Here is an 18,622-nt window from a genome sequence, read left to right as displayed (position 1 = left end):
GTTAAATCATTCACTAAGCATTCTAATTATTCTCACATATTTTACTTCCAACACATACCACTCTTACTGCATTCAGCAAGTAATTTTCAACTTCATCTTTGTTCAAAACACGCAGTAATTCAATCCTATTCACTTTATTTAAATCTACAAAATACTGTAAACTTTATTTCTCACACTCATGCACTGCTCAAAGATTTTCTAAAGAACAAATATTCAATCTGCACAGCCCCAGCTAAGCATAAAAATGACTTCACTTCCCAAGTGGTGCTCATTGTCACTTCTCATAACCTTTTAATCAGAATTCTGTCAAAGATCTTTCTGGGCAATTTAATTTCCCTGTAGATTTTCATTCCCTCTTGCTACCTTTCAATTGTTTTCATATGAGAACAATAACAGCATTTTTCCAATTGCTAGACACAGATGTCACCCTCACCCACATATTAAAGAAGATGTTTAGCCATTCCACAAGCAATCCACATGCATATTTTAAGATTTCCCATTTCCATCATCTATACCTGTATCTTACCCTTTTTCCATATTCTAACAGCATTTGTTTTCTTTTCATGTTTTTTATCCCTTGAGTATGAGTGTTTGTAGCATTTGGTTCAATTCTACTCTTCATCATATTGCTGAATTTCCTTTTGTGTTCCTTTGAGCAGTCTTGACTCCTGACAGGTGCATGACAAGACCCTGCAGTTTTTAAGCAAGATGTTCCAGATGTGGTTTACCTTTACCTTCTTCCTAGGGCTGAGAGATAGTGACTGGCCCAAGGTTACCCAGGTGGCTTTGTGCCTAAGGCAAAACTATAATTCACAGTCTCCAGATCTCTAGCTGATGACTTAACCACTACATCAGGGGTGTCAAACTCAAGGCTGGCAGGGTACTTAGATCTGGCCCGCGGGGCCTCCCTGGAAACAGCAAAGGACTGGCTTGCAGTGCCTCTGTCAGTAAAAATGGAGTTTGGGAGGGTCTCATGTGGCTCCCCTGGGCTCCATTTTCAGCCGCGATGGCCTCCTGCAGCACTCTGCCAGCGAAAATGGAGCTCAGGAGGGTCGCATGCAGCTCCCCTGGGCTCCATTTTCAGCTGTGATGGCCTTCTGCAGCCCTCTGCCAGTGAAAACGGAGCTCAGGAGAGGCGCCTGCGACACCCCCAGGCTCCATTTTCAGCCGCGATGGCCTCCTGCAGCCCTCTGCCACTGAAAACGGAGCTCAGGAGGGCCGCATGTGGCCCTCCCGAGCTCTGTTTTCACTGGCAGAGGGCTGCAGGAGGATCTCCCCAGCCCCACCCAGGCCACCACAGGTGCCCCAATACAAGTGATGTTGAGCTGGCACCCACACTGGACACCCCCACATTGGCCACCCCAACTCCCTGAGGTCAAACACAGCCCTGATGCAGCCCTCAATGAAATGGAGTTTGACACCCCTGCACTACATCATTCTGGCACTCTCATAGTATTTCCCATAGAAATCTCCAAAATATTTCTTCTGGGATTCCTTCATTTCAGTCATGCTTTAGTAGCCATTAACTTATCTGGATGCCTGTGCACTAAAGAGAAGATGCATCTGCTCTTCACTGAACAATTTATCTCTTAGTCTGCATTTTCTAATTTGGTTCTCTCCAGCTAGGTCAGGTCTACAGATCTAAGCGTTCTTAGTTAGGCAGTAGAAATTTAAAGGAGGAGCTAAAATATCAGCTTAACCAAGTGTTGAAAAGGCATCCTGGCAATTTTCCCCAAAGGCACAATTTGTAAAAAAAAAAAAATAATAATTACAGACTCTTGGAGACAGACAGTCAAGACTGTCTCTTATAAATTGGACAACTGTAGCAAAAGTTAAAAAAAAAAAAAAAACCTTGAATCTGGAGTGAGGAACCAAACTATCACTGTCCCAGCTCAGAAATCTCCACTAATCTTCATTAAAGCATCATGCTGCCTTCACCGTCTCACTTCATCATATTGCAACTGTGGGGTTAACTTGGGGACCCAGCCTCCCCGCCCCCCACTCCATTAGTTGGCAATAATAAATCCAAACAATTTACCATCTGTTCAAGCAAAATCTAATGTGGTGAACAGTTTCTGTTTTCCTTGAGTGTGAGGGACACATTCTTTTGAGATGATTCCACTCAAAGTCCTTGTTAAAGGAAACAGAAATAACTCTCCGCGTTGTATTTATTTCACAGATGGAAAGTTGGTTGGGCTTGAGCTGCTCTTAAAATTTTGCCTAGCAACTATCTTGTGGGAAATGCCCTTTACAAGAAATCTGCAAGTGAACAAGAGTCACCTTGAAACTTCCCTCCAAAAAGACATTAGGAAGTATATCTCTGCAATTTGGATAGCTGCAATACCTATGCATTTCTCCCCTCGCCTTTATACCCCAGCTGCTTGTTTTATTAATTGCCTCATGCTGCCAGCCCTTAAGGTGACAAACAATTTGTGCTGCCATTTGACAAATGGTGGGCTGTTCATTGTCATAAGAAATAACACTCAAACTACTCTCCAAGGAAATACCTTCAGTGACTAAAGTTTTGCCCAGTACTTAGAAATAGTTAAAATTTTGTTTTTCTACCATGTATTCTATAATTAGGAAATTTTGCTAAGAGTACAGGTAGTCCTCGCCTTACAACAATTCATATAGTGACTCTTCAAAGTTACAATGGCACTGAAAAAAATTGACTTATGAACATTCTTCATACTTACCGCCTTTGCGGAATCCCCATGGTCATGTGATCAAAATTCAGACGCCTAGCAACTGACCTTTATTTATGACAGTTGCAGTGTCCCGGGGTCATGTGGTCACTTTTTATGACTTTCTGACAAGCAATGGGAAAGCCAGATTCACTTTACAACCATGTTACTAACTTAACAACGGCAGTGATTCACTTAACAACAGTGGTAAGAAAGGCCATAAAATGGGACAAAATCCACTTAACAAATGTTTCAGTTAGCAACAGAAATTTTGGGCTCAATTGGGGTCATAAGTTAAGGACTACCTGTATAAGCAATTGCAGAAAACGAAAGAGAGAAAAGAAGGAAAACAGAGGGAGGGGGAAAAAAAAGATGTGACGCAATCTATTTGCATATCCTCAAGGGCAGAGAATTGTCTATGGAAGTTTAAGCATCCTTGCTATCAATGGGAGAATGGTATGTGTTTCTCTTATTTAATTGAAAAAGAATTTTGATTTCTATTAAATAAGATTGTGTTTACGGCCTCCCCAGCCTCAGCAGCACTCTGCCGGCCAAAAATGGGTCGCTCGGAGGCTCCACATGGCCAGTTTTTTGGCCGGCAGAGTGCTGCTGGAGGCCAGGGAGGTTAAAAACAGGCCACCCATTTTGGCCAGCAGAGGCACTGTGGGCTGGTCCTTTGATATTTCCAGGTTGGCCCCGCAGGCCTTGAGTTTGACTCCCCTGCCCTAGACCAACTCTCCAGTGTGAAGTGGAAGTCCCCAAAGGGCTGGTGGCAGCCATGGCCAGGGGTGGAGAGCTTTGTATGGGTTCATCTTGTATGTAAGTTGTTTATGTTCCTGGTCCTGGAAGCTTTGTTCAGTTATTCACTTCCTGGATGGATTAGTACAATGTGCACAATAGTCCTTGATGACTATTTGGAAGTTTCATCTATGAAATGAATGCAGGATTATGTGCAGTCTTGGATAGTTTAAAGTTCATCCCTGTAAGACACTGTGCTACACAAGCTGTATTGGCGGCATGTATGCTTTCACGTGGAATTCAAAGGGTTGGTTATCATCTTTAAAGTCCTACATGGCTGGAGGTCAGGCTACTTGTAGGGTTCATCTATCTCCAAAGATTTCTGTCTATTCCACCTGATCCAACAGAATGGGCAGATGGATGAGAAAAAGAAGGTCAGTGGAGAAATAGAGCAGATGTGCTGAGTGGGTGCAAAGTCCATGGCAATAGAAAGATAGGCAAGTCCATCAAGTAGGTGCTGGGCAACAACAGCAGGGAAGAAAGGCAAAAGAAAGAGTGGGGAAGGACCAAATGAGTTGGGCAGCCACACTTGGAAGAAAGTGTAATGGCCATTAATAGAAGAACGGGGGAGAAAGGAACTGGGATGATTGTTGGGCAGGCTGATGCACAGACCAAGTGGAGGAAAGCAGAGAGTGGTAGCATGCACCAGACTTACTCTACTCGCTCCTTAAGATTTTGGCTCAACCAAAGCCCCAAATCAATCTAAATTATCTGAGTTTTGCTTTTGGCAGGATCATTATGTGGCTTGAATAGTTTGGGTGAAGTTCAAAGGCACAATGCTTTTGTTCTATACTTGGAGCAAAATTCCTTTTTCCATTTTTGCACATTCCTATACTCTGTAGTGAAATAGGATCCTTCCAGTGAATTGAAGAAAGATGAGCTGCCCAGTATCTTATAAAGCAAAGAAGAACACAGAAGGAACAGAAGCAACAGTTATTTAAAGTATGAAGCTCGCTACTACAAACAAACAATTGTAGCAGTAAAGCTGCACAACAATTCAAATTTGAATGGAAAACAGGTGATTCAGAGCTTGTGTGGGCATACACATCACACTTCATGGAAAGAAGCTGAATGTTTTCATGGGTGTGCCATGATTTTAGCAAAAGATACTTTGATTTAAGAAGATGCTAGTAGGTGTGATGCATGCACCCAAATGCAGAACAAATCACCTTTTTTACTTCAAATATGAATTGCTGCCCAGTCCTAGGTTGCAGTTTATGTTTTTAATTACAATAAATATGCTGTCTCTATTATTAAGCAAAGGTCGCAGGCCATTTTATAAACTATATTGCTATAAGATATGTAAAAACAGAAAATAAATCACACTACAGTGCAGCAAAATCTATTAACCCAGTTTATAACTGAAAACTTGCCAGGATATAGTTTTTAAAAATCTCACCTGCTTTCTTCTTCCTCCCAATTCCTTTTCTTTCTCTCTGGTTTGCTTTAAGATGGTCAGCCTGTGCACAAACAGTTTCTTATTATTAAGCTTTATAAATCGCTCCAAAAGTGGCATAAAAGTACACAAAATAGAGTTGAGGGAAGAAATGCCCCACAGCTTCTATACAGTGATGAATGTATTGCTGCCTTGAGCAAGCAAGCTGAGGTCAGCCAGTCAGGAATGGCTCAGGATCTAAAGTCCACAATCAGGATCATGGATTTGTCCCAGTTGTATCCAGCACTGTGCTTGCAAGCAGACTCTGTGCTAGTTTTGGTATTTTGTTCAGCCTGGGTGGGTGTTGCGGAGCTGGCAGCAGAGTCAGACAGTGAGGAGGCTGGGGAGGAACATGGGCCAGTCCTAGAGTCTAGGGAAGGCCCGGACGAGGGCTCTGCATCGGAGGCAGAGATGGGGCCAGGGCCATCTGGGAGTGATGCACGGATTCCGGAGCCTCCAGAGTTTGACAGCAGAGAGACAGAGGAACAGGAGGAGCCTGTTCCTATTGCACTCATAAGCAGAGCTGCCAGAAGGCATGAACAGTTAAAACAAAAGGGACAACTCAGGAGTAAGGCCTGGAGATGATTGTCCCCTCCCATAAGGCTTAAAAGAGGAGCAAAGGCATGTGGGCACTTTGCAGGAAAGCAATGTTTTTAATTCTGTTCCCAGTCGGCATCTCTGTTTGATTCTGGAATCCGTGTGGCTTTGCCAAGTAGGTCTTTGGCAGAGTGTCAAGGGAGATAAAGGTTGGTGATTATCCCAAGGGACTTCTCCCGACGGACTTTATGCAACTAATTGGGACTCACAGTTGTGAATGAACGTAATTCACAGCTGTTGCAATAAAAGAGGTTTTTGGGACTACTCATGTGTTTTAATGACTCAGGAAGCCTAGGTCACAACAATGGGTTCCCTAAAAATAAAAAAGCTTTTTGTAACTTTGCTTTCATTACAGATCAATATGCGGTCAGTTTTAGACTGGTAGCAGCTATAAGGCTCTGCAATGTTACAGGATAAATTAAAGAGGTCTAATCCAGACAGCTAATGAATCCAGGTTGTTTTCTGGGTACACTTGAGGAATATCCTGTCTTGCCTGCTCATAATACCATAGAAGCCCTGGTTGATCCAAGAAACATATATTCAACTCCAAGCAGATCTGTGCAAAAAATATTTTCTAGATACCTTGAAAACTAAAACTTCCAACTAGCCTTCCCTAATAGAGTTAACTTTAATTGGCACCATTGAGCAACCCTCTGTGGATATCATAAAAGTGAAGGAATATTGATGCTCTTATCTCAATGGTGTAAGGTCAAACCTGAACTCTTACCTCTGTCCACTCAAATTCCCTGTTATTTTACTGGAGGTATAATTTTGATCCCACAAGGCCTGATCTCTAGCTTAGATCTAAGGATCTTTAAGAAAAAGACACTTTTGGCACTTTAGAAAATATTTGCTTGGTGCTTTAAGTCTGAAGCTGAAGCTTATCATTCTCTTCTGAGTTGCTGCTGGCACTTGCTGTTTCCTGTCTCTGATGAAATACAGACTGACAACGGCAGCACCACAGGTTATGGCCCAGCTTTTGATAGGTGCTGCAGCACTTAAACCTCAACAAAATGTTTTTCTCTGGGTATGTTGACTCTATTAAAAGTTATCTGCATTTCAAATCAAGAAATGATTAGACAATATCTTGAGAATAATGACATAATAAGCAAACCAGTAAATTCGAAAGTTGCTAAATTAATTACTAGCTTTAAAGTTTATCGTAAATAAATAATAGCAGAATATGAACAAGTAGTGTTGTAAGACAACCAATTTAACTATAGTAGAACTTCATGTATGGATGCATGGGCAACAGGTGTGTGTCCAAGGGGTTTTTTCTGGGTGTGTGGGGGTGGGTGTCTTTCTGTCTCCAAAATGTTAAGGTGGAGAGTGAGAGCTTCAATTACATAATGACAGCTGCTGAGTTTTTGACATCTCTCTATGTCTATGGACATCCTTCTATGAACCTGAATATTATAAATGTGTATGTATGTATATATAAACTTTATTAGCTAAGAGCTTAGTTTTATAGCTATAGTTAAAAACCTGCCTGTTTCCACTATAATTTTCAGATTTTAAACTGTGAGGTAAAAGTTTAATATATCCAGAAATGTCTCGTACTGGTCTTGATTTAAAAATAGACCAAATTACATTCTGCCTAAAACTCATACAAATGTAAAGTGCTAAAATATTTAGGAACTGAAAAGTGTAATTGTATTTATTCCAAAGGTCAAGGTGAAGATTTGACATTATTTTTCGTACTGAGTTGTCGCATAATTTTTCTTCATTATCATAACTTGCTGATGTCACACCTCTAGAAAGCATATATTTGAATTTAATGCCAATCTAATCTATTTTTGGAATGACCTGTTTAAACCACATACAATATATTGAGCCTTGGTGGCGCAGCAGACTAAAGCACTGTTAAGTAACATCAGCTGCCTGCAATTATTGCAAGTTCAAATCTCACCAGGTTCAAGGTTGACTCAGCCTTCCATCCTTTCAAGGTAGGTAAAATGAGGACCCGGTTTGTGGGGGCAATAAGCTGACTTTGTATAAAAAAGAACACTGCTTGGGGGGTGAGGGCAAAAGCACTACTAAGCAGGTATATACAAAAGTATGAAGGCTATTGTTTAACGCATTGTAAGCCGCCCTGAGTCTCTGGAAAAGGGCGGCATATAAATCAAACCAATAAATAAATAAATAAATAAATAAATAAATAAATAAATAAATAAATAAATAAACATGTAATATATAAGAATCATTCAGAATTTTTCATAGCAAACTTCGTTTTTTAAAAAACATAATAGGACACGAATGTAATTGTAGACACAGAGTTTCTTTTATATTTATTTCAGAATGTCATCAGAAAAATTGAACATCAAAATAATGTACAAATAATTCTGTGCAAATGCATTGGGGGGGGCGGTATTTACTTTTGAGTCAATATAGGCTTCTGGTGACAACCTGGACAAGTCCCTGTAGTTTTTTTGGCAAAGTTTTTCAGAAATGGTTTGCCATTGCCTGCTTCCTAGGGCTGAGAGAAAGTGACTGGCCCAAAATCACCCAGTTGGCATTGTGCCTAAGGTGTGACTGGCATGTAGCCTCCCAGTTTCTAAATTGGTGCCTTTATCCACTATACCAAATTGGCTAAAAATATACCATATTAATTATATGTTTTGTAGACCAGCTTGATGAAATTACAAACAGATTAGCACATATTTTGTGTGTACCAACTTGTGGCTCTCTCACAACTGGTAAAATTATTAGATCAGATGGTCAGAATGATTCCTGCTATTGATTTGTCAAATATTTTTCCTAAATGGAAGCAATGTAAGAAATTGATAGCAATAGCAATAGCACTGAGACTTATATACTGCTTCACAGTGCTTTACAGCCCTCTCTAAGCCGTTTACAGGGTCAGAATATTGTCCCCAACAATCTGGGTCCTGTTTACCGACTTTGGAAGGAAAGCTGAATCAACCTTGAGCTGGTAAGAACAGCAGAATTAGCCTACAATACTGCATTTTCTAACCACTGTGCCACCACAGCTCCGAAGTAATTACTTTTGTAATTTGCCAAGTTAGTTACTGCAAAAAAATTTTAAAAATTAAATATATATTTTTATTGAATTCATGGTATTTAAGTGTGGGAAATTGCTTTGCCAGAAAAATCGATCCAGCAATAAACAGCTAAAAAAACATTATCACAAAAGAAAGATTAATTTAGATCTGATTACCATGCATTGGCTACAGTAACAATATTTTCTCTAATTATTGTTTTAATTTGCACAAATACCATTCTAGCTTAAAAAAGATTGAATATGGATGTCTAAAATGTTTTTTTATTGTTTAGATGACATATGATATGTCATTTACTGTATATGCATACATCAACATACTCAGCTCAAGCTTTATTTTTAACTATTTTTAGTTTTTAAAAAATATACAATAATTTCAATTAATAATTTTACCCTGCAAAGAAAAGGATACATTCTTAAGCTTAAGATCTAAGAAAAGATGACAATATTGTCTGTTTTAATATTGATAACATGAATACTACCATATGGGGTTTTTTTAAATACATACATTTGCCACTATTGACATGGAGTAGGATTAGGAATTACCATATTTTTTAGAGTATAAGATGCACCTTAGCTTTTGGGGAGGAAAATAAGAAAAAAGTTGATTGGTGGGTGGATCACCCTCCCAGAATACCCCCAATCAGCTGTTCTCAGAGGTGAATTTTAGCAACAGGTTCCTTGGTTGTGAGCTCTGTGCCTTGCTTTTTTTTCTGCCTCTGAAAGCCTCTGAAACAGCTTCAGAAAAAAAGGCTTCTTTCAGAAGCTTTTATTCTGAAGGACTATCTGTACTCTGTTCAATCTCCTTTCTTTGGTATTGGTATATAGATTAACCTCTTCTGATCTGTTGTGAATTATTGTGTAATTCTCCAGATTTGTTAGCATAGTTTGGTTAGAACCTTTACTGATTCTTCTTTTGTTGCTTGCCATATTATTTTAGATCTTTTGTACCAAAACACCTTCTAATTATTGGAAGCTGCCAATTTTTGGTAGGTGGCAATCTATTAAGTATCATAAGTAAACAAATAAATTAAAATCAAGTGCTGTCCATATATGCTTTTGATTTATTTTTCTCTATGGATGGAGAAATTAAGGGTCATAAAAGCAAAGAGGTTATCAACTTTCTCATTTGTTTTCAAAAGTTAACAGGTGTGTCTTCTGATATTTAAAGACAAAGAGAAAGAAAAGTGAAAGGACTATAGTTGTGTTACACCAGGGGTGTCAAACTCGCGATGACACGTTGTCATCACATGATGTATCACAACTCTCCCCCTTTGCTAAACTGGGGTGGGTGTGGCCAGCGCATGATGCTTCGGGCCAATGTGCTGTGAGTTTAACACCCCTGCTTTACATCATAGTTAGGTTTGATGAAACATTTTAGGTTTCTGTCCTATATGTAGGTTGTGAATTTTTTCCTTCTAAAGCATGTTACTACAGGTTGTTAACTTACCCGTGAATAACAATTACTATCGTAGCACAATTCAGGGAAAAGGTTTTCCTACTTCCTAGTATACAACACTGAGTGACCCTAGGGGACTAAAAGGGCTCTAAAGGATGCAAATCAACATGCAATTTAGCTGCTTATTCCTAAAGAAGTAAGTTAAGGTACATTGATTTGACTAATTGCATTGATACTACAAGATCCCAAAGGTAAATGATTATGACAGATCTGTTTGCTTCCAGCTGAGCCACTTTGTAACTCATGTCATATAAATTACAGCACTTTCCATGCGATTTACTATGCAATTAATTGCGCCATATTGCCAATTATCCTGCTAATATCAGCCATCTCTGCAAAATGAGATGGCTGGGAAAAGGCTCTTTGTGAATGGGACCCAGAGCTCTCTGATCTGTAGATTTCTAGCAAGGTATTTTTTGCTATGAGTGATTGGAAGGGCAGATTACTTGTTTCATGGATAGGATGGTGCCCTTTAGTCAGCCACATTTGGAAACTGTTTTCTTCCATTCCAGAAACACAACCTTATCTGGGCTATCAGATCTGGTCTGCAAAAATCTGGATGTCAGCTAGATGGCAGCAATGACACTTTTATACAACTCTTTGAGTTCTTCTTTCTACAAGCCAAATGTCCAGCAGATGGATTACTGAATATAAAAAGTTGTTTTTAGCGGGCAGATATGTAAGGGTCTTCATATAAACTGCTGTGAAATAGAATTGGTAAGTCTGGACTGTTTTATTACTGTCTTGGCAGGACAGATTTGTGCTCTAGCACTTTAATATATCCAGAATTTTAATAGGAAACCTGAATATAAATTCACTGCCTTGTTTACAGAGTGACAATTAGTTACTTAGTTGTGGAAACTGATCCCCCCCCTTCAGGAAAAAATGATCTCTGTGTTCAGAGCAGTGCAATTTTCTCAGCAGAGGTTGTGTGCAAAGTCATATGGCCTTTTCATGAAGTGCCACAGAAGAGAGACGGCCTCTCCCAAAAGCCTCATCCTGCTGTGAGCAGATGTAGGGTTTTTTGCTACAAGAAGAGAGAAAAAAACCAAACCACTGGGCCTTGCAAATATTTGCACAACAGAGTAGGAATTTTGTAAAAAAATGATAAAAGTTGATTGAAAATAAATGATAGCTAGCCAGACTATGTATCTGCTGGTAGCAAAGAATCTACCTCCTGCTAAACTGCTATAAATTCATTAAAATTCACCATAAACCTCTTATACGTCTATATGCTACAGTTGTAGTTCAAAGAGTATACCAATGTGATGAGTGAGTGAAAGTCTTTTACGTGGTCTAGTTATTGCTCTTAATGTGTTTCTAAATTTGCTGTTGCATTCTACTAAATTTGTTCTACACTGTGTACTATTTGGGGATGCTTGAATAGGAGTACTGGTTATGCTCAGTAGTAAATATTCAACATTGATGTGAAGGAATTTCTGAAAGTTTAGATCCATTTATATAGGACTTGTGTTCAGGGATGAAATTCACTTATCTTCGCTACCGGTTCGCAAATGTGAGCGCGCACGCCTCTTCCACGCATGCGCAGAGCCTTCTGTGCATGTGCAGAGGGTCAAAAGCGGGACATGATGACATCTGGGCGGGTGGGCGGAGCCTCCCGCCGCCGGCGCTACCAGTTTGCCCAAGCCGGATAGAACTGGTTGAATTTCACCACTATTTAGGTTACTCAGCAGATCGGCTGAAGTCTACTAAGCAAGAGATTGGACTAGTTGACCTCCAAAGTCCCTTCCAATTCTGTTACTGTCTCCTGTTTTGTAATTTGACTCTATAATTCAGAAAAAAACCGAACATCCAGGAAAAGAGATTGGGGGGGGAATTAGAAGACCAGGTTTGCACAGTTGTAGTTCTCCTTCCTGTCACTTCTGCCCCCTACATATAGATTTGGCTCTACTTCTGTGATCACTAGAAATCTGTCTTTTAAAAAAAGGTTTTAAAAAAACCTTTGTTTCCCTCTTTGATAAGGGAGGGAAACACTGCCTGCTGTCAATCTGCAGTGCTATCAAAGCGATGTGCAAAGTAGAATGCATGCAAAGCAAAATAGAAATGATCTGCTTCTTGACCCTCATCTTGAAACTTGGCAAAGACATCAGAACTCCAACCCATTTTCTACTTTTCTTTTTGTTCTGTGGTTACCTGTGATGCTTGCAGTGTAGCCAGATCAAACAGCTGATTAAGCTTTTTCACAGCTTGGCCTCTGTACACTTCACCTACTGAGAGCAAAGCAGAGGCCCAATGCTACTTCCACAGGCTGGATTAACCAATATGATTTAAAACTCAGCCACTCAGCAAAGGGAAAAAAATCCGGTGGGGATTCCAATTCTACTTTAGTTGAAATCGTTTTTTGATCAATGGAGTTTATTGTTTTAACCTCAGACATTGCGGTTTGGACTGTGGAAGTGTTGTTTTAATTTTGCATAACTCCCAGAATCACTGCTGTTGGGGGGGGGTGGCCAAATAACAAACAAACAAATTTAGAATCGTGTTGTTTGCAGCAACTATAGAATTAGCTTCTTCAAGCAAGTGGCTCAAAAGATTTAATAAACTTTGAAAAGAGACCCAAGTTTGTAACTCATAATGCTACTTCAAGTCTAGCAACTGTTCTGCCAGTAAATAAAATCTGAATCTCATGCCCATAAATTCCCAAATTTGTTCAAAAGATTGGAGATATTCCAGAGCAGACTAGGTATGCACACAGGGAGGTGCCAAGCAGGAGAATAGTAAGGTATCTTATTCCTTGAGCTAAAATCTGTTTAACTGATGTTGGAAGTAATCTTGTGTTTTATTTACTTGAAAAAATTAGATTTATGCTACAGTGTACATACATACAGGAAAAAAGTATAGTGAACTACTAGTGTTTATTTGTTTATTCACTTCCTTATTAATTTTTAATATTACCTAGTAGCCACAATTATTTTGCAAATGTGCAAAGCATCTTTCAAAGTCTAGACTAGAGCATAGTTTTAAAAGGCCAGAAACCCACCTCAAAGTAAAACGGTTTAAGAATAAGCAGAACATAATCCAACAGAAGTGCAACAATCTTTTTTAAAACTGAAGGGATTTCACTTTTAGCCACTTTAACGTGAATCAAGAGATTCTACAGCTCAGTTTGTCGTTAATACTTTACTGTTTAAGTTATGGGGATCACTGTAATAACAAAGATTTTTTTTAAATTAACTTCATCATTTGGGGTGAACCAGGGAGAAGACTGTACGATATATATTAGGGCTGTACAGTACATAGATCAAGATTCAAAGAACAAAATGTGATTTGGATGTTCATGAATATGAATGTTAGGAGTTCTCATGAACACATTACGCCCACTTTGTCTTTTCTGGAGACTATGCATCAGATGCAGAAGACAGACACATGAGCCGGGGGGGGGGGGAATGTGACACTTTTTAAATGTCCATTGTTCCTGAGAGAGGCTATATACTGTTATAGTCAAGATGGTGGCCACACTTGCATGATTGAAACTCTGCTCCTTTTCCATATGTGTTGTACCTACAATGCGTATAAAAGGCAAATAAGGAAAAGAATAAGTTATACAAAGAAGGGAATTATGGCAAAATCTTGGTGAGAAAGGTTTGATTAGAATTCAATGGAGAAATTTTTTTACTACTAGTTCTGTGGGTGTGATGTGGCGTGGCTTGATGGGCGTGGCAGGAGAAGGATACTGCCACATCTCCATTCCCACCACACTCTAGGGGAAGGATACTGCAAAATCTCCATTCCCTCCCCACTCCTGGGGGAAGGATATTGCAAAATCTCCATTCCCACCCCACTCTGGGGCCAGCCAGAGGTGGTATTTGCCGGTTCTCTGAACTACTCAAAATTTCCACTACCGGTTCTCCAGAATCTGTCAGAACCTGCTGGATTTCACCCCTGTTAGAATTGTATATATAACTGCCAAGAGGAAGATAGGAAGATGAGATAGATAGTTAGGTAGATAGGTAGATAGATAATAGATGATAGATAAATGATAGATGATAGATATATAGAAAAAGGAAATTAAAAAGCAGAATTGTCTTCTTTTCTCTGTCTTTTTCTTTTTCACATTTACTATATGTATATATATTTGAATGTATTTCTTATTATGTAAAATCTGCCATCAAGCTACCAGCTTCACTTTTTAATACCACAACGCTCCTGCTAAAAACCTTCATTCATTCACGTCATTCACGTCAAGTGGGGAGAGACCCATCACCTTCCTGACAGTGCCCACGGCAGCAAATGGGAAGTGAAATGATCAAGCAAATACACCAACATTTTGAACCCAGGCAGTTCCCAAAGCCTGATTAAATAAATGCCTAATCCAGTCTGCAATCCTCTTACCTTGAAATAGGACCATATCATTACCTAAATTATTCTTCCACATATATTCTGAATTAAATTCAGCATGCAAATTTAATTACTACTTAATATGCTCCAAACCTAATTACTGTATTTAAATTTTAAAAGTCACTTCCAAATTTATTACAAGTTTGGCTCCAGTTTTTGCTTTATGTCACAAACACAAACTGTTCCAGCTCAGGAGCAAATTGATAGTATATATTAGTCTCATTTGTTCTGGCTTAGATGCTAAGCAGGGATAGCTTTCTATCTCCATCCACCCACTTCCAATCTTGCTAAAAAGGAGAAGGCATATGATTTGTTTAACTTAGCTCAATGACAATCCATTTACAACAGAACAGCCATCATATCAAGAATCTGAGTTTCTTATTGCAAGGGTACTTATGGAGGATGGGGAGTCAAAAAGTCAAGATGGCAACCTCAATCATGCAATCAAAGCTTCTCCCCATTTAACACTGGGAACATTCAAGAGCCTTTTCTAGTGGCTGTCAGTCATCATGGTAGTGTTGGAAGAAATATCTATCTGGTTCAGTTCCAAACAGGGAGAAAAGCACTGGAAACATGGAGGCTGATTGGAAAGATGGTTTATTGATGAAGCAGAACCACCCAGCACATGGTTCTGGGTAACTGACCACATGGAGTTGAGAGTGGGTGGCTTTTATACCTTCTCTTGGGCTTTGAACTTGAGCTTCCTATTCCTGTGCAAAAACATATATTCTTTTGGCTGTTGTCAGACTCCCATGGTGCCATGTGGGGTCATGTTTGTCCGAGTCAAGTTTGGTTGATGTTTGCTGGGTGATGCAATGTCCTTAGGAGATTGTGCAATGTAGTGAGCTCTGCTGCTAGATAATCCTATTATGTCCTGGAGGATCATGTCTTAATCCCATCACCCTGGAGCTGAAGGTCTTATGTCTTGTAGATAGGCTGGCCCACTCCTGCTGGGGCTATTAAGAAAGACTTGGGGGCTGCTTTCTCTCTTTTAAAAACATGTTTCTCCTTTAGGGAAATATAATATTCTGGCTTTTTAAATATTTTCCAAAATATTTCATTCTTCTAGGAGAGGGGTGGGTGCTAACTTTGTATAGTAGCAAGTTGTGAAATTGGAGGGGGGGCAGCTTAAGGATGCTGTAAACAACACTATTAAAAGCTTCATGAGGAAGGGATTATGTGTTGAGAGAAAGTGGAAGTCATTTCATTGCATATTGAAATGGGGTATTTTGACTGACAGAAAAATAGGAAACCCCTCCTATTTAAAACTGACCATCTCTGCTGGTTACAGAAGCACCACTAAAAGAATAAAAATATGATAATGTGGATTTGTAGAAAAATTATGGCCTTCATGTTGGAAATTGATGGGGGAAGTAGACACAAGCACTGGGTGAGAATCAGTAAGTTTCTGGCAGACCAGTGAAGATGTTCAGAAAACCTATCGGAGCCAGTCATAGACTGAATAGTCCTTTAGATGAAGATTTATTTATTTGATTTATTCATTAAATTTACATGCTGTTCCAGTTCCTCGATTAGGTGACTGGGCAACTCTGATGCCATCAAAGAGTAGATGGTCTCCTTACAATTTGTAAAAATAGCTTATTTGAATCAAGCTTGATTTCTGTTGACCATATGGCCATATCAGTGTAGGTTCCTTGGCCACAAATAGAATGGCTTCCTGTGCAGGTACTAACCAACTCCAAATGTTCTTAGCTATGTTGAGATCAGCCAGTGTTAAATTCTGTCATCTATTTTGGTTCTTGAAATATTGGACTGACCATTATAAAGCAGAATGCTGACCATCCTTTGAGATCCTCCCTCATTATCTTTCAGCTCCAAATCTCTTCTTTCCTCCAATAGGTTTGACATCATGGTTTACTGGTACCACAATGTAGTTTTTCTTGCAATAATAGGGGGAAGTTTAAAATATCACTCTCTGCAAATGCCATTCCACCTGCTCTGCATCTGTGAACAAATCTAACTTTAGATAGAAAACAATCTTAAATATTTTTAACTTGTTAATGATCCTCTTGCAGAGTCACTATGGGGACTCACTAACACTTTCATTTGCTTAAGTTCTGGCCTGCTGTAACCTGCCCTCTGTGATAATCATCTCAAAATGCAATTTGACGTGAACGTGGAAGCAGCAAACTGCTTTGCTTGCAGCAGAGAAACTATTGCAGCCAACCAATGGGTGTTTGAGTACACAAAACAGATACCTGACAAACTTGTAATACAACAAGATTTGGAGTGTTCTGATGGGAATGGGCTCTAAACTTCTGATTTGGAAGTAGTCGGTTATTTTTAGATACGTTGTTGTTAACTATTTTAATTGATCTTGAGGTAACATAGAACAGGCATCTCCAAATTCCACGTTGTGGCCTGTTCAGAACCACGCTACACAAGCAGCGTGTGAGTGACTGAAATTCCACTTGCATGAGTGGCGGGTGCTCGCACTCCCTCCACTGCTTGTGCAAATGGAGCTGTGCACACAAGTGTGCTCACCCGCTGCTTACATGGAACCATCCTGTCTCCCCACCACCACCACCACCGTTGCCAGTCCACAAAGCCAGAAAGGTTGGGGACCACCAACATAGAAGATATATACATTTTGCAAAGTCCTAGAAACACCTCACTAAGCTTCCCAGAATAATTTGTGAATGCTGCATACTATTTTCACTTTTTAAAAAATTTCCTCCTCCATGATCACACACACTTGCATTTGAATGTGTACCTTCCTTTAGAGAATAATGTAGATTTAAATTATACTAATCCTACAGCCATTAACTTCTGCACTGATTCAGTTATGTACTTAAGGAACATAAATTCAGAGTATTTGAAGCTAATCCCAGCTGAATCACTGCAAGTTCTCATCATCTGCATAAAACACTCACACAGAGAACTATATAACATTTTTATTAAAGACAAACTGCCATTATCAATCTGATTGGGATTTGTTTTATTTCTCCAGGCCTGCTACAGAGACTGGAGAGGAGGAGGAAGATAAAGGTTCATCAAGTCAGCCTATTGCTCTGAGGAATTGTTTCCACCTGCAGAGGAACAGTATTCTTGAGAAGCTCATCAAAACCTGCCCAGTTTGGCTCCAGTTTGGCATCAGTCTGGAAAAGACTTCTGATATACTCTGCAAGGAACCATCAGGGGTACAGTTATGCTTCTTCAAATAATCCAGTTCTTCAGGGACCAGATATTCTTTCTCAAACCTCGATCTGATCCTGAATCAGATCTTAATCTGCATTTGACCAATGGCTTTGTTTCCCTGCTATAGAACTGTCACTTCCTCAAATGTTCATAGGACTGGTTGTAAGGTAGCATTGAAGGCATAAATAGTACAGACCAGCCTTAATCAGCTTGTCCCTCATCAGAATTCCCAGCCAACATGGACTGTCTCATCTAGAAGCATCAAATTGGGGAATGCAGGATAGCATGAAAGTGGCAGGCATCAGGAATGACAGGTTGTTGTTGTTTACTAGCCACTCCAGGTGGGCTATTCAGAGCCAAATACAGCATATGATTTATTCATTTGATTTATTTAAAAATTCATATGCAGCTTTTTCCAAACACACTTTTTTCCCCCAGGACAGTGTGCAAAACATTTCAGAAACTAGTATCCGCTTCTGAATACATGCTTAGCCCAAGAATTTCTTCTGTTTGATGCAAAAGGATTGAATTTTTCTTATTATAACAATCGTATTTTGTCCAGGGAGGGGGAACTTTTAATTATTGATAATAAAGGATTGCAATTTGATGAATGAATATGGATTGAATACAAAAGTTGAGTACAAAAGTAAGTTTGGGTGCTTTGGTCATGAATGAGCATGACAATGACTGAAGACCAATTCTTTCTCTTCTCTCCTAACTTTAATTTCTCTGGCTTACTATTTCTCACTTTTCCTTTGCTTTATATAATGTAGCTTATGCAAAAAAGTATTGCGTGATGCATATGCATGTATGGAAATCTAGTGAAATTTTACTGAGATCTATTGGGAGATTTTGTTCTATCTTTTGCTCTGCTTCAGCTTGCAGGGATGAAAAGAGAAATACACCTTGGATTTATTTCCCCAGTAACTTTTTGTAGCAATTGTGTTGACCATAAAATGCTTTATAACTGTTACATGATTGAAAAAACACAAAGGCTGTTACTCATTGATATTCGACATGTGTTGCTTGTAAATAACTCAAATCTGCAATACAAAATTACACTTCAACTCCCATTTACCAAATCGCTCATCTTTTATTATTCCTTTGTAGTA

The 18,622-nt window shown here is 39.3% G+C and overlaps 1 protein-coding gene across 1 annotated transcript in view; it reads left to right on the top strand.

Annotated features, from left to right (window-relative positions):
- RIN3 (Ras and Rab interactor 3) overlaps positions 1 to 18,622 on the top strand; it is a 97,527-nt gene that overhangs the window by 12,002 nt on the left and 66,903 nt on the right. Inside the window, exon 2 of the mRNA XM_034418359.3 lies at positions 17,323 to 17,512. Within this exon, the coding sequence (XP_034274250.2) occupies positions 17,323 to 17,512 (190 nt within the window). The remainder of the gene's footprint in view (positions 1 to 17,322; positions 17,513 to 18,622) is intronic.

Source organism: Pantherophis guttatus, chromosome 1 (assembly GCF_059756535.1).
Source record: "Pantherophis guttatus breed Tessera chromosome 1, ASM5975653v1, whole genome shotgun sequence".
Lineage (NCBI taxonomy): Eukaryota > Metazoa > Chordata > Lepidosauria > Squamata > Colubridae > Pantherophis > Pantherophis guttatus.
This window is presented reverse-complemented; position numbering and strand designations above follow the sequence as displayed.